This window comes from Mirounga angustirostris, unplaced genomic scaffold (genome assembly GCF_029215605.1).
Source record: "Mirounga angustirostris isolate CCGP_5_RB_7025 unplaced genomic scaffold, mMirAng1.0.hap1 SCAF_5, whole genome shotgun sequence".
NCBI classification, from domain to species: domain Eukaryota; kingdom Metazoa; phylum Chordata; class Mammalia; order Carnivora; family Phocidae; genus Mirounga; species Mirounga angustirostris.
In genome coordinates this window covers 170,336,942-170,351,646 of record NW_026991713.1, presented here as the reverse complement: position 1 = coordinate 170,351,646, position 14,705 = coordinate 170,336,942, and the positions used below count along the sequence as shown (strand labels likewise).

The 14,705-nt window shown below is 44.1% G+C and overlaps 1 protein-coding gene and 1 long non-coding RNA gene across 6 annotated transcripts in view; one reads left to right on the top strand and one right to left on the bottom strand.

Annotated features, from left to right (window-relative positions):
- Positions 1–14,705, bottom strand: part of LOC123844729 (uncharacterized) — a 41,914-nt gene that overhangs the window by 8,320 nt on the left and 18,889 nt on the right. The window lies entirely within an intron of this gene.
- Positions 1–14,705, top strand: part of LIMK1 (LIM domain kinase 1) — a 51,786-nt gene that overhangs the window by 33,863 nt on the left and 3,218 nt on the right. The window contains exon 16 of one of the 2 annotated variants that reach the window (XM_054507634.2): positions 9,899–10,511. The exons of the other annotated variant lie outside the window; for it this stretch is intronic. Within the exon in view, the coding sequence (XP_054363609.1) occupies positions 9,899–9,938 (40 nt within the window). The 3' untranslated portion in view covers positions 9,939–10,511. Of the gene's footprint in view, positions 1–9,898; positions 10,512–14,705 lie in introns of those variants that run through there. 2 annotated transcript variants of the gene reach the window in all.

Genomic DNA, 14,705 nt, shown 5'->3' with positions numbered 1-14,705 from the left:
AACTTCAAATAAAGGAAAGCAGACAGCATGTACTCTTTTATGTCTGGCCCCTTTTGTTCAACCTAATTCTTTCCAGGTGTATCCATGCTGTTGAGTCCAGTTGTATTTTATTCTTTGCATTGCTCATTTGGATCCCATTGAATGAATATACTACTATTTGTTTCTGCATTCTTCTGTTAGTGGACATGGTGGTTGTTCCTGGGCTTTGGCTATTACACATTCATACACGAATCATTGTAAGGACATATGTTTTCATTTCTATGGAATAAATACCCAGGAGTAGAATTGCTGGGTCCTGTGGTTAAGTGTATGCTTCACTTTATAAGAAACTGCCAAAATGGCTGTAGCCTTGTTTAACTTCCACCAGCAACATCAGAGTTCTTGTTTCTCTACAATGGCAGGAGGTATCATCCGTCTTTCTAATTTTAGCCACTGGCATCTCATTGTGAATTTAATATGCATTGCTCCAGTGACCAATTATTTTTTTTTTTTTAAGATTTTTTTTATTTATTTGACAGAGAGAGACACAGCGAGAGAGGGAACACAAGCAGGGGGAGGGGGAGAGGGAGAAGCAGGCTTCCCGTGGAGCAGGGAGCCCAATGTGGGACTCGATCCCGGGACTCCAAGATCATGACCTGAGCCGAAGGCAGTCGCTTAACCGACTGAGCCACCCAGGCGCCCTCCAGTGACCAATTATTTTAAGCATCTTCTTCTTTGCTTATTTGCCACCTATATATTTCCTTTGGCCAAGTACCTGTTCAAAAGTTTGCCATTTCCTGTTGGTTTTGTTCTTTGTATTATTGAGTTGTAGGAGTTCTTTAGATATTCTGGGTCCAAGTCCTTAATCCATCTGTTGAAAAGCTACCCTTTCCCTGCTTCTTACATTTTGAAGCTCTGTTATTGGGGACCTACAGATTTAGGATAGCTGTGTCTTCTTAATGAATCGACCTTTTTATCATCATGAAATGTTCTTTATCTCTGATATTAATGTAGCCATTTCCACCTTTCTTGGGATTGGTGGTTACGTGGTGTATCTTTCTGTGTGCTTTTACTTTCAACCTGTGTCTTTACATTTAAACTGCATCTCTTGCAAACAGCATATGATTTGCTCTTCTTTTGTTACCCAACTTTTCAAACTCTGCCTTTAGTAACATTTTATCCACTTACATTTGATATCTTTATTAATGTGATAGTTACTGCTTTTATTTTCTATTTGTCCATCTGATCTTCGTTCCTGTATTCTTTTTCTGCCTTTTTCAGATTAATTAAGTTCTTTGGCTTTTTTTACAATTGCATTTTATCTCCTTCTTTGGCTTTTTAGTTCTCCCTCTCTGTATGTTATTGTTTTTTAAATACTTTATTTATTTACTTTTAAAGAGAGAGAGAACACATACACATGAGCAGGGGGAGGGGCAGAGGGAGAGGGAGAGAGAGAATCCCAAGCAGGCTCCACGCTCAGCATGGAGCCAATGCAGGGCTCGATCCCACAACCCCGAGATCATGACCTGAGTCAAAATTAAGAATCAGATGCTCAACCAACTGGGCACCACCCAGGCACCCCCACTCTCTGTATGTTTTATTGATTGCTCTAGAAATTACAAAACTAACCCTTAACTCAGTTTACCTTGAATTAATGTTTATCGCTTCACACATAATATAAGGACCTCCCACCAGTGTAACTCCTCTACCTATTCCCATCCTTTGGGCAATTATTACAGTATGTTTTACTTCTACATATGCTATAAACCTCACCATACAATGTTAGTATTTTTTTTTTTTTTGCTTTACCACCAATTTCCTTAAATAAATCAAGAAAAGTTAAAAAAATAATCTTTTACCTACAGAGTTACAATTTTTGGTTCTCTTCATCCCTTTCCTTTAGAGCTGAGTTTCCATCTGGTATCATTTCCCCTCTGATAAACAGCCTATTACAATTTCATACTGCATGTCTGCTAGAGACAAAATTCCTCTCCTTTCATTGTAAAAGTCTTTATTTTACCTCAGTTTTTCTTTTTTTAGAGACAGAAAGCATGCACATGAGTGAAGGGTGAGGGAGAGGGAGAGAGAATTTTAAGCAGGCTCAACACCCAGTGTGGAGCCCAACTCGGGGCTGATCTCACGACCCTGAGATTATGACCTGAGCCAAAATCAAGTCAGACACTTAACCGACTGAACCACCCAGGTGCCCCCGACCTTCATTTTTGAAAGCTATTTCACTGGGCATAGAATTCTAGGCTGACAGGTTGTATGTTCAGCCTTTATACACGTCTTCCTATTGTCTTCTGGCTTCCACTATTTCTAATTAGGTGTTAGCCATTATTCTTATTGTTCTCTTGAATGTTCTGTCTTTTTCCTTTGTCTCTTTTTCAGATTTTCTCTTTACCTTTGGTTTTCAGCAGCTTAGGTGTGATTTTCTGTGTATTTATTCAGTTTGGGCTTCATGAAGTTTTTTAAATCAATGGATTAATGTTTTTCATCGAAGTTGGAAAATTTGGTTCACTTCCAGGATAGCCAAGTAAGCACTTAACAAACCTGACATTCCCACAGATAACAACTGAAAACTCTAGACAAATATTTGTAAATAGCACAAAGGCACCTGAAGGGTAAACAAAGGCAGGTTCTGAAGAGGAGTTAAAAATTTTAAGAGGACACTGGTACAATGTGTCTCCCATATTTACAGCTTTTAGTCTGAGGTCAAGACAGTGTCATATAGTAAGTGCTCTATCCAATCTAAAATTAATCTTTCTGGCTTGAAGAACCTGAAGACAATATTTGGGACAAACACAGCTGGTGGAAAGTAAAGGAGCATCGTGAAAAGAAAAGATCCAGGGAAGTCCCAGATTCTGGTATAAGTCTTCCCAAATCTCTGGCAGATCCCTACACTGTGCACACAAGGGCAGAGTCAAGGCAGATAAAAGAACTGAACTGACTGGACGCCTGGGTGGCTCAGTCGTTAAGTGTCTGCCTTTGGCTTGGGTCATGGTCTCAGGGTCCTGGGTTGAGCCCCGCATCGGGCTCCCCGCTCGGTGGGAAGCCTGCTTCTCCCTCTCCCACTCCCCCTGCTTATGTTCCCTCTCTCACTGTCTCTCTCCCTGTCAAATAATAAATAAATAAAAATCTTTAAAAATTTTTTTTTATTTATTTGAGAGAGAGAGAGAGAGCACAAGTGGGAGGAGGGGCAGAGGGAGAAGGAGAAGCAGACTCCCCACTGAGTGCAGAGCCCAACGTGGGGCTTGATCCCAGGATCCTGAGATCATGACCTGAGCCAAAGTCAGACTGAGCCACCCAGGTGCCCCTGTAGACAATCTTTTTTTTTTTTTTTTTTAAGATTCTATTTATTTATTTTGACAGAGAGAGAGAGAGAGAGAGACAGTGAGAGAGGGAACACAAGCAGGGGGATGGGCAGAGGGAGAAGCAGGCTTCCCGCCGAGCAGGGAGCCCCATGTGGGACTCGATCCCAGGATCCTGAGATCATGACCTGAGCCGAAGGCAGACGCTTAACGACTGAGCCACCCAGGGGCCCCTAGACAATCTTTTAAATGGAAAAAAACTCACTAATTTTCAAATAGTTTAGTATACTATTTCTATGGCTCACATACATATTAACTTCCTCTTTCATAGGAAACCTGACAAGTTGGTCGCTTACATGAAGCATTATAAAATAAAGGCAAAAGCTAATAGTCTTTCAGCAGGATATACACAATTGCCAGTATCAGAAATGCTGTTTAGCGGTTGTTAATTACATGCGCTGAACCATGAAACAAAATTCACGTACCGTGTTGTTTTCCAGATGGCACCTGGCCTTTGGTAATCAGAAATAAGGATTTCCCATAAATAAAAACCACGGCAGGGCACTTAGTGGTTAATTTAAGTCAATCGGTCTTTCCCGTCTGTGGCACCGTATTATTAAACGCATTAAGGACCTGGGATTTATGCTGGAATTGATTTCGAAGTCAAAGGATGCACAAGTCTCCTTTTAAAAAGAAGGCTTCAGGGCGCCTGGGTGGCTCAGTCATTAAGCGTCTGCCTTCGGCTCAGGTCATGATCCCAGGGTTCTGGGATCGAGCCCCGCATCGGGCTCCCTGCTCCACGGAGAGCCTGCTTCTCCCTCTCCCTCTCCCCCTGCTTGTGCTCCCTCTCTCGTTGTGTCTCTCTCTGTCAAATAAATAAATGAAATCTTAAAAAAAATAAAATGTAAGTAATGGTTTTCAATGAACATGATCAGCGTCTAATACAGCATTCTAAATCGGAGAGACTCTTTGGAAATACAAATCTAAAGAAGGCAATTCCTTCTCCAAATTACAAAATTTTGGCAAATCCATACAATACTTTTTTTTCAGTCCTTTGTAATCCAATAAAACTATGTTGCAATTGTTGGAATCACATTTCACTTCAATGATCATTTCGACTACAAAAATAACCATTTAAGCATGAAATCAAATTACTGTCCTTTCAACAGTTTAATCACAGAGCCAGTTGTTTTATACAAATTAGGATGGTTTTTAAATTTATGTAATTTCCTTCTTTTAGACTGCATTCCACCTTGTTAGCTGCTGAGTTAACACAGCAGAGCAATTATGTATATATAAAATGTGCTCCGTTTCCCGCCGAGGTTGGCCCCAAACCACTCATGAAAGGCTTTAAAATTCTACTTTAAGAAGCTCAAACATGCCAATAACAAATTAATGTTTTCAAATATTGGTAAGTCTTCCATAAACAGGGGAACCCTCAATGTAGATGATCACATATGTAGTTTGTTATGGTTTTTTTTGAACCAACATAATCTATTCCAATTCAAATATCATTGGCTTATTTTTCTTGCTTTTCTGTACTGCCTAGAGAATGTTGAACTGAAGTGGCAATGGTGAGCATGCTTTTCTTGTCCCTAATTTTAAAGGGGTGCTTTCAATATTTCTCTTTTGAGGGGCGCCTGGGTGGCTCAGTTGGTTAAGCAGCTGCCTTCAGCTCAGGTCATGATCCTGGAGTGCCGGGATCTAGTCCCACATCGGGCTCCCTGCTCAGCGGGGAGTCTGCCTCTCCCTCTGACCCTCCCCACTCTCATGTGCTCTCTCTCTCTCATTCTCTTTCAAATAAATAAATAAATAAAATCTTTTAAAAAAAGTATTTCTCTTTTGAAAATTATATTTATTAAAGTTTTTCAGTAGATTATCAGGTTAAAGCAGTTCCCTTCTATTTATTATTTGCTAGGAGCTCATAGCATGGATAGATTTTGAAAAGTATGGAACATTTCTTGTTTCATCTATTGAGGCACTGAGGTGCTGTTTCTTTTTTAAAGGTTTATTTTTTAATTTTATTTTTAAGCAATCTCCACACCCAACGTGGGGCTCGATCTCACAAGCCCGAGATCAAGAGTCACTTGTCCAGCCAGGGGTCCCTGGTGTTTCTTCTTTAAACTGATAATGTGAGGGGTGCGTGGATGGCTCAGTCGGTTGGGCATCTGCCTTCAGCTCGGGTCATGGTCCCGGGGTCCTGGGATCAAGCCCTGAGTTGGGCTCCCTGCTCAGCGAGAAGCCTGCTTCTCCCTCTCCTCCCTGCTTGTGCTCTTTGTCACTATCTGTCTCTTTCAAATAAATAAAAAAATAAAACCTTAAAAAAAAATTAGGAAAGAGAAAGTTGACAGTTCGTTAAAAAAAATAAATTAAAAAAACTGATGATGTGATGAATTAGATTAACATTTTTTCAATGTTAAAAACCTTGCATTCTTAAAAAAAAAAACCCTGCACTCTTGGAACAAGCCCAGTTTTGCTCTAACGTATTCATTTTTTAAAATATTTTTTAAAGATTTTATTTATTTATTTATTTATTTATCTATTTATTTGACAGAAAGCAAGAGAGCACAAGCAGGGGGAGAGGCAGAGGAAGAGGGAGAAGCAGGGCTCGATCCCAGGACCCTGAGATCATGTCCTGAGCCGAAGGCAGAGGCTTAACTGACTGAGACACCCAGGAGCCCCTAATGTATTCATTTTTATGCATGCAGTTGGATTCTGTTGGTGGAGATGTTTTTTATGATACCTACACCCATAATTCGGAAGAAGATGGTCCTCTGCCTTTATCCTGTGGTCCTTGCTTTGTTTTGCATTGAGTTATACTAACCTAATAGAATCTATGCATACTGTTCCTTTTCCTTTTTCTCTTTCTATTTTCTGGAAGCGTATGTATTACACTTTTGTGTAATTCCACAAATGTTTAGCAGAAGTCATCCGTAAAGCTGTTGTGAGTGTTGTCATTTTAGGAATATTTAAAATGCCGTTCAAGAACAAGACAGTGAACTAGAAACAGTCCCTCTCTTTAAAGTGGATTTCCATCTCCCATTGAAAAGGACAGATGGGGGGCGGGGCACTTGGGTGGCTCAGTCGGTTAAGCATTTAACTTTGGGTTTCGTCTCAGGTCATGATCTCCAGGTCCTGGGATTAAGCCTCGCATGGGGCTCCGCGCTCAGCGCCAAGTCTGCTTCTAATTCTCTCTCCCTCTCCCGCTCCCCCTGCTCACACACACTCTCTCTCTCTCTCAAAATAAATAAAATCTTAAAAAAAAAAAAAAAAAAGGACGCATGGGTAAATAGTCAACAGCTCTGGTGGAATGAGCCCAGAGGACCACAGCACATAAAGGAGGAACCCCTAACCCAGATTCAGCAGAGGAAATACCTAAAAGAAACCTAAAAGGAGTGTAGATGAAATAAAAGAGGGAGGTGGTCCTATAGAGAAAGTGGCAAAGACCTAGATACGAGAGAACAGGACTCATCCTCTGAAGCAGGGGTCATTTTGTCTGGCGGAAGAGAGGAGATGACAGAGAAGTCTGCATCCTAAAACACTTGGCGAGTAAAGAACTGAGCGTGCCGAGAACAATGAGGAGCCCTTGAACTGAAGGGTTTTGAGCGGGGCGATGACATAAGCAAATGTGCCAGTTACTAAAACCGCTCTGACTACTAAGTGGAGAATGTGTTGGAAAGTGGCAAAGAGTGAAACTTCAGGCAGGGAAATCAAGTAGGAGACTTTTACCATAATCCGTGAGAAACGCAGTGGTGACTTAAGCCAAGATGATGGCAGTAGGCAGTAGGATAAAGAGAAATACAGCATACCTTTTATTACTTTGTTGTTGCTGTGTTAACCAGTCAAATATTACATGTAATAATGGATCTTTGGGCATTTATCATTAAAGGTAGATATTGAATTAAAAAAAAAAACCACACATGGGGCACCTGGTTGGCTCAGTCAGAAGAGCATGTGACTCTTGATCTTGGGGTTGTGAGTTCGAGTCCCACATTGGGTATAAAGATTACTAAAAAAAAAATAAGCTTCTTAAAGAAAAAAAAAATTGCAATGAAATACCACTTCATCCCCACACTAGGATGGCTATAATTCAAAAGACAGGCAATAACAAGCATTGGTGAGGTTGTAAAGAAAAGACAGACCCTTCATACACTGATGGCTGGAATGCTAAATGATGCAGCTACCTTGGAAAAAATTTGGCAGCTCCTCAGAATGAACTGAAAACATGTCTACACAAAATCTTTTTTTTAAGACTTTATTTATTTGAGAGAGAAAGTGAACTAGAGAGAGTGCACATGAGAGGGGCAAAGGGAGAGGGAGAAGCAGGCTCCCCGATAAGCAGGGAGCCTGATGAGGGGTTCGATCCCAAGACCCCGAGATCCCGACCTGAGCCGAAGGTAGATGCTTAACCGAGTGAGCCACCGAGGGGCCCCCTACACAAAATCTTGTATGCAAATGTTTATGGCACGATTATTCATAATAGCCAAAAAGTGGAAATAACCCAGCTAAGCCATCAACCGGTGAAGAGATAAACAGGTGGTATACCTATACAAATAGACTATTATTTGACAACGTAACAAGTGATCACACACTTGGTGGCTTAAAACAACAGAAATTTTTTTCTCTCGAAGTTCTGAAAAACCAAAATCAGGATCTCTTTTTTGATATTCTCTACTTGATGAGTATTTCCTTTAATTCTTTATAAACACGTGTTTCTTTTGTTCTTTGAACATATTTGTAATAGCTTTTTTAAAGTCTTTGTCTAGCCTCTGGGCCCCCTCTGACAGTTTCTAGTTAACTGCTTTTCTCCTGTTGTTTCGGCTACTCTCCTGTTCCTCTGCATGTCATGCACACCAGAGTTGGTGTATCAGCTCCGCCATGTATTAGCTGTGTGACCTAGAGCAAGTTACTTTACCTCTCTGAGCCTCATTTTTCCCAAATGGGAGCTAGAAACTCCTCTGTGGGAAGGATTAAATGAGATCTGTCTTGGGGTGCCTGGGTGGCTCAGTCAGCTGAGCGTCCAACTCTTGATTATATGCTGGAGCTTCCCAAATTCCCCCATGGCTATCTTGTGCCCTAGATCTCCTCAAAATTGCAGCGAGTCACTTGCTTGCCCCAAACGGCATTGAAGCCTTAGGCGGCCATGACATTGGCCTTCCTCCATTTGTTTGCCACTAATTGATATTATTTTCAACACTGCCTCTCACCACGAGTTTTTTTGCAGAGCTCCAAATCAGGTCAGCCCCTCCAGTGGCCAGGAGGCTGCCAGTTTTCAATGGCCACCATGTCCTGGCCTTTGGGGGTGGGAAGGGGGAGTCACCTAGAGATAAAATGTCACGGACGCCACCATTATTAATGAGGCTGTTGAGTTTTTGTCGAATAAATGCCTTTCAATTTGCTGTCTGCCTCTGGTTAACTTCCAGGGTACTGAAATGATTGTTTTTGATAATTTTACCAGCTTTTACCATTGCTTTTTTGAGCCAAGACCTTCACCAAGGTCTTGCCTGGGTCACTTGCCCTCCTTGTTCCTCATTCCTTCTTAAAATACTCTAAACGCAAGTTTCTTCTTCCTCAAGTATCGTTAACAACTCTTTCAGAAAGGATCTGAGAGAAAATCTTTTTTTATACATTTTTCTGCATATTTCTACTGCAGAAATCTACACGGACCTATCTTTCATTATGTTCAGGATTCAGTGTTTCCTCATTTCTTGAGAAATCAGGACTCAACAATTCCAGAAAACTCTTAGTCATTCTATCTTCGAATATTACCTCTACCTTGTCCTCTGAATCATACTTTTTCTGGAAACTCTATTAGATGCTGAATATTCTGATCCTATTGTGTCTCCTAACTTCTTTTTCATATTTCTTTCATCACTTCAGCTCTCTGTACTCCTTGAAATCTCTTACCACAGCTCACTCATCCTCTCTTCCACGGTGTTCAGGCTGCTATTCAATCCACGTGTTGAAGGTTTCACTGTGATCTTTGTTTCAGTGACTACATATTTCATTTCTAGAAACTCTGGTTCTTTGTCAAATCCAGGGGGGTTTAAGGTGTTTGTTTTCTTAGGATTTGGATTTCTTATTTTATGTCTTTAATCATAATCAACATATTGAACTTTACGTTCCCTTTCATATTGTTATTGTATAATCTCAAGATGGGGGTGGGGGGGCTCTGATTGTCCTAATTGTTGTGCCTCTGAGTCATGTGGGAAATTATCTCCTCAAGGCTCTGACTTTTTTTTAAATTTTTTATTTAAAATCAATTAACATATAGTGTATTATTAGTTTCAGAGGTAGAGGTCAGTGACTCATCAGTTGTGTATAACACCCAGTGCTCCTCACATCAAGTGCCCTCCTCAATGCCCATCACCCACTTACCCCATCTCCCTGCCCACCTCCCCTCCAGCAACCCTTAGTTTGTTTCCTAGAACTAAGAGTCTCTTAGGGTTTGTCTCCCTCTCTGATTTCATATTATTTTGACATTTTTAAACTGTAAACTCATCATTTGTGTTTGTTTTCATTTCATTTGGAGAATCCCTTACAGTCTAGGGGCACATGTTCAGGGCCCCCATCAAGCCCCATCCTTACTTTTTTTTTTTCTTCTTCAGGAGTATCTTTATTTCTGTTGGTTTCTTGGCTTGCAAGTGACTGAACCATTCCCGTGGAGTGATCTGGAATCCCGCACATGTGAAACCAGGTCAAGGGTTTTGAATTCTCACACCGAGGTGGACAAGCTTGCTTGTCACCCCCCACCCTGACACATTATCTCTACTTAGTCCTTTCACTGACAGTGGCTTTTCATGATTCAACTCAACAGGGCTCTTGGGTACAATGTCCATTTTGGGGGGGGCTCGCTAGGCGTGGAGCCCAACACAGGGCTCGATCTCATGACCCTGAGATCAAGACCTGAGCTGAGATCATGAGTCAGATGCTCAAACAACTGAACCACCCAGGAGCCCCTACAATTTCCATTTTAGGTGGGTCCAGGCTGCCATATTTAGCCAAAAAAAAATGTATTTACGTATATGTGTGTTTATGCATGTAATGCATCTATCTGTCTGTATACACACACACAAATGGGCATCCTGTATTATCCTGTACTTTTTTTCTAGCAACCCTAGCGCGGGGTCTATCTCCCGTCACTCCTCGCTAATGACCTTCACTGACATCTAAGGGAATTACCAACATTATCAACTCATTGGCTATCATCTACTGTGTTTAGTCCTCTCTTTGTTCCTAGACTCCTGGGATTTCTGTCATGGGAGCTCAGCTGTGCATTTAAAATAAATTTTATGAAACATTTCAAAGAATTTCACTAGCAGAGTTCTCTGGTTATCTTAGCCTGCCAAATCAGAGACATATGGGGAGGTTTTTCAGGAGAACAAGCTTCATAGCCCCTCTTGTCCTGCCAAAATTCTGATACAGCCTGCTAGGGAGTATGCCAAAATCTGGGTGGAGCTGGGGCCAGAATTGGGGTGGGGGTGGGGATCGTTTCTGTGTAATCTGAAAGCAACACACAACTTGATACCTGATCCAATTCCTAGTGTCTTAGATTTTTGTATCCCCAACACCCAGTGCAGTTTAATGGCCCACAGGAGATACTGGATAAATGTATGTTGAATGAATGAATGTCCGACACTTCGGCCGACATGTGTGGTCAGCATAATGCCCATTGTTCAGATCTGATATGCGATCAAACCAGGTCGTACCTGACAGCCCAAAAGGCCATTTTCCCTTCCCCTAAAACAGGAAGGAGTTGCTCCCCAAGGCCCCATGGGCTGGGCAGACTCAGGTCAGACTAATCCCAGGGTGTGGACTGCCTGCATTCCAGTCTTGGTCCATGCCTCTGACCATCTTGATGGAGCTCAAGTGGGAATCACGTGGGTTGGCCGAGATTCTATTCTGTGGATTTGGACCTGCAAGTCCCTGATGAATGGGCCAGTCTGCCTGGAGGAGCCTAGGTGGTGCCCCAGGGATCTGTATCAGGCCCCACCTGTTTATCTGTTGAGGGTGTGGCACAGAATTGAGGATTAGGAATACCTTGAGTGACAGTCAGGACCCTGTGTCCTCTTTTGCCCCTTAAAGCCTTGGCTTTCTTTCTCCACTCCCTCCTACCTCCCCCATTCTGTCCTCAGACTTTCAGACTCTTTCCTGACTCTAAGACTCTCCCTGAAGGGCTCCTTCTCCGGGAGGGCCGCCCGCCCCAGGGCCTCAGGCTCGCTCTCCAGGTCTCCAGCCCAGACACCGACTTCCCCTACCCCCAGCATCCTGCCCTCCTCCTGTGACTCTGCCTCTGGAGTGTCCTCCCCGCCCAGCAGCGGCCCATGCTGGACACTTGGGAGTCGCCCTGGACTCCGCCCTCCCCTTCCTGAATCTGCTTAGTCACCAGGTCTCCTGGATGGAGTCCACCTCTGGGTGCCTCTGTAGTCTGGCCTCCCCATTGTCACCTGAGGTCAGACCCAGCACCCCACCTTGGACTGTCACACCTCCTCACTCCCCCAGGGATGGTGGCCCCAGAACCTGACCAGGGCTTTGTCTGCTTCCAACAGGGTTTTGTTTTGCTTCTACTTTTAAATGTGCCTACGCTATAAACTAGAAGATTCTCATACAATGAAAGAATTCTGGATGCTCTTGAGAAGTTCTCTGGACCCACATGCATTTTGCCCCCTTGGAGGGACTTTCAGCTGTCCCCAAGTAGTAGCTGTTCCCTTCAGAGGGGACTCCTATCTCTCCTGATGATCAGACCCCACCCAGGCTGCCTTGCCCCTCAAGGCACTTAGACTAAGGCTCCTTTCTCCAGCCCATCAGCGCCCTCACTGCTCCCACTGACATGCCAACATTGTCCCAGGTTGTCCCCACGGTTTGGTGGCTTGCTCAAGCCCCTGCGGACAAAATCAGCCTCCCTAACCTGGCCCTCAAGGCCCTTCCTCATTCCACCCAGGCCCCCTCTCAGTGCTTCTGAAACCCTCCCAGATCCCAGAAACCCCAAGCCCATCCTACTGTCCCAGGGCCCTTATGATTATCACCTGGGTTTTTGGTTCTGCTTAGTTTACAAATGACTGTACACAGAAGTGAATACACTGAGTATAAAATGCTGTGCCAATGGGCTGTCGTTGAGATTTTCCCCAAACTTTGTATCATGATAAATTTCAAATATTAAGAAAAGTTGAAATAATGGGTTCATGAGCCCCTTAGGCCCACCATCTATATTCAATGATTGTCAACATTTGCCTGGGTGTGTATAGGCTTGGTTGGTTGGTTGGTTGGTTGGTTTTGCTGAGCCAGTCGAAATTAATTCCCAAAGATCGTAACATTTCACTTCTTTATTTTATTTTATTTTTTTTTTTTGAGAGAGAGAGAATGAGAGAGAGCAAGCACATGAGAGGGGGGAGGGTCAGAGGGAGAAGCAGACTCCCTGCCGAGCAGGGAGCCCCATGCGGGACTCGATCCCGGGACTCCAGGATCATGACCTGAGCCGAAGGCAGTCGCTTAACCAACTGAGCCACCCAGGTGCCCCGTAACATTTCACTTCTTGAACACACTGAATACTTCAAAATACATGACCCAAAACTACGTCCTCTTCAAAACCACAATCCCGGGGCGCCTGGGTGGCTCAGTCAGTTAAGCATCTGCCTTCGGCTCAGGTCATGATCCCAGGGTCCTGGGATTGAGCCCTGCATCGGGCTCCCTGCTCAGTGGGAAGCCTGCTTCTCCCTCTCCTTCTGCCCCCCACTCTCCCTGCTTGTGCTCTCTCTCTGTCAAATAAATAAACAAAATGTTTAGAAACAAAAAACCACAACCCCAGGGCACCTAGCTGGCTCAGTCGGTAGAGCATGTGACTCTTGATCTTGGGGTCATGAGTTCGAGCCCCATGTTGGGTGTAGAGATTACTTTAAAAAAATAAATAAAATCTTAAAAAAAAAAAACAACTTACAATTCCATTATCAGACTCAAGAGAACAGTAACTCCCAGCATTATCTGATATCTAATCCCTAGTTAAGTTTCCCCAATTGTCTCAGAAAAGTATTTTATAGCTGTTCTGTTTTGTTGGTCCCATAAGGAACCAGTCAGAGCTCTGGGGCTACTTTGCCTGCTGGAGTTTTTAATTCTCTGTGAACTCTGAAACATGGCCCCACCAATCCTTTTCTCCCTGACTTTTTTTTTTCTTCTAAGATTTTATTTATTTGTCAGAGAGAGAGAGAGCACAACAGGGGGAGCAGCAGACAGAGGGAGAAGCAGGCTCCCCGCTGAGCAGTGGGCCTGATGCGGGGCTCGATCCCAGGACCCTGGGATCATGACCTGAGCCGAAGGCAGAGTCTTAACTGACTGAGCCACTCAGGCGCCTCCTGCCTCTCCGTATTCTTGATTCCTATTCCATCTCTGTTGGAATACCTCCAGTGACGGGGATCTCACTACCTCACATGGCAGTGCCTCCATTGTCAGACAGCTGTGGTCACTGTCTGGTTGCCCCTCCTCTGGTATCTTTCAGCTATTACCCAAGTCCAGTCCTCTCGGCATGCCTCTCTGCAGCCACGGGAGCCTTTCCTTCTCCTGGCTAAAAGTCCCCAGGTCTTTCTCATTTTACATATAGGACGCAGTCTCCAGACCTCTCCCCACTCTGGGAACGAGCGGCGTTTTATTTCCCTACCTCTAAAACCACACTGCTCAGGCCTGATACGCCTCTCTGACCAGTCAGAAGCATGCACTTGCCCTGACGTGGCCTTTTGTGGTTTCTAGCGATGCAAACCAACTCAAACTGGCTTAAGAAAAACGAAGCAAAGCACAAATCAAATCCAGTGGCTCACCAAGCAGTTCCAGCTGAGCAACCACGGCAAGGGAGGGTTTGCCTCCTGCAAACGGGCATCGATCGCGAGGAAAGCGACTGATTGACCTGCTGGGTCGTGTGCACGCCATCTGGACCGATCACCGTCCCCCGGAAGCTGGGGACCATGCCTGTGCAGGCGTGGATGCTCTGTCCTCGCTGACGGAGGGGGCGGGGGGGGGGGGCAGATGGGTGTGTGCACGAGAAACCGCAATGCTGGTAGAGCAGAGCCAGTGGATGTCTGTTGACATTACCTTAAAGATGGGTGGCATTTGCTTCCCCACCTCTCAGAACGACTTTTCCAGCTGAGTACAAATTCCACATCAGCTCAGTTTAAAGCCACGCACCTCACTTATCCAGAAGAAATGCTACAAGCTTTTCAAAAATTCATTTCTTCAGCAAGCATGAGCGGCCCAGCCATTTGCCTGCGCTTCGGGGGATGGATGGGCTAGAAATGAACCCCATGGGGCCCTCCGACCGGACGACCCACAGCACAGCTGGGGAGGCAGACATGCCAACAGACCGTGCTGGGAGGGGCTCGCTGGAGGAAGCAGCATGTGCAGGGAGCATAGAAAAGGGGTAGGGGGTTATCT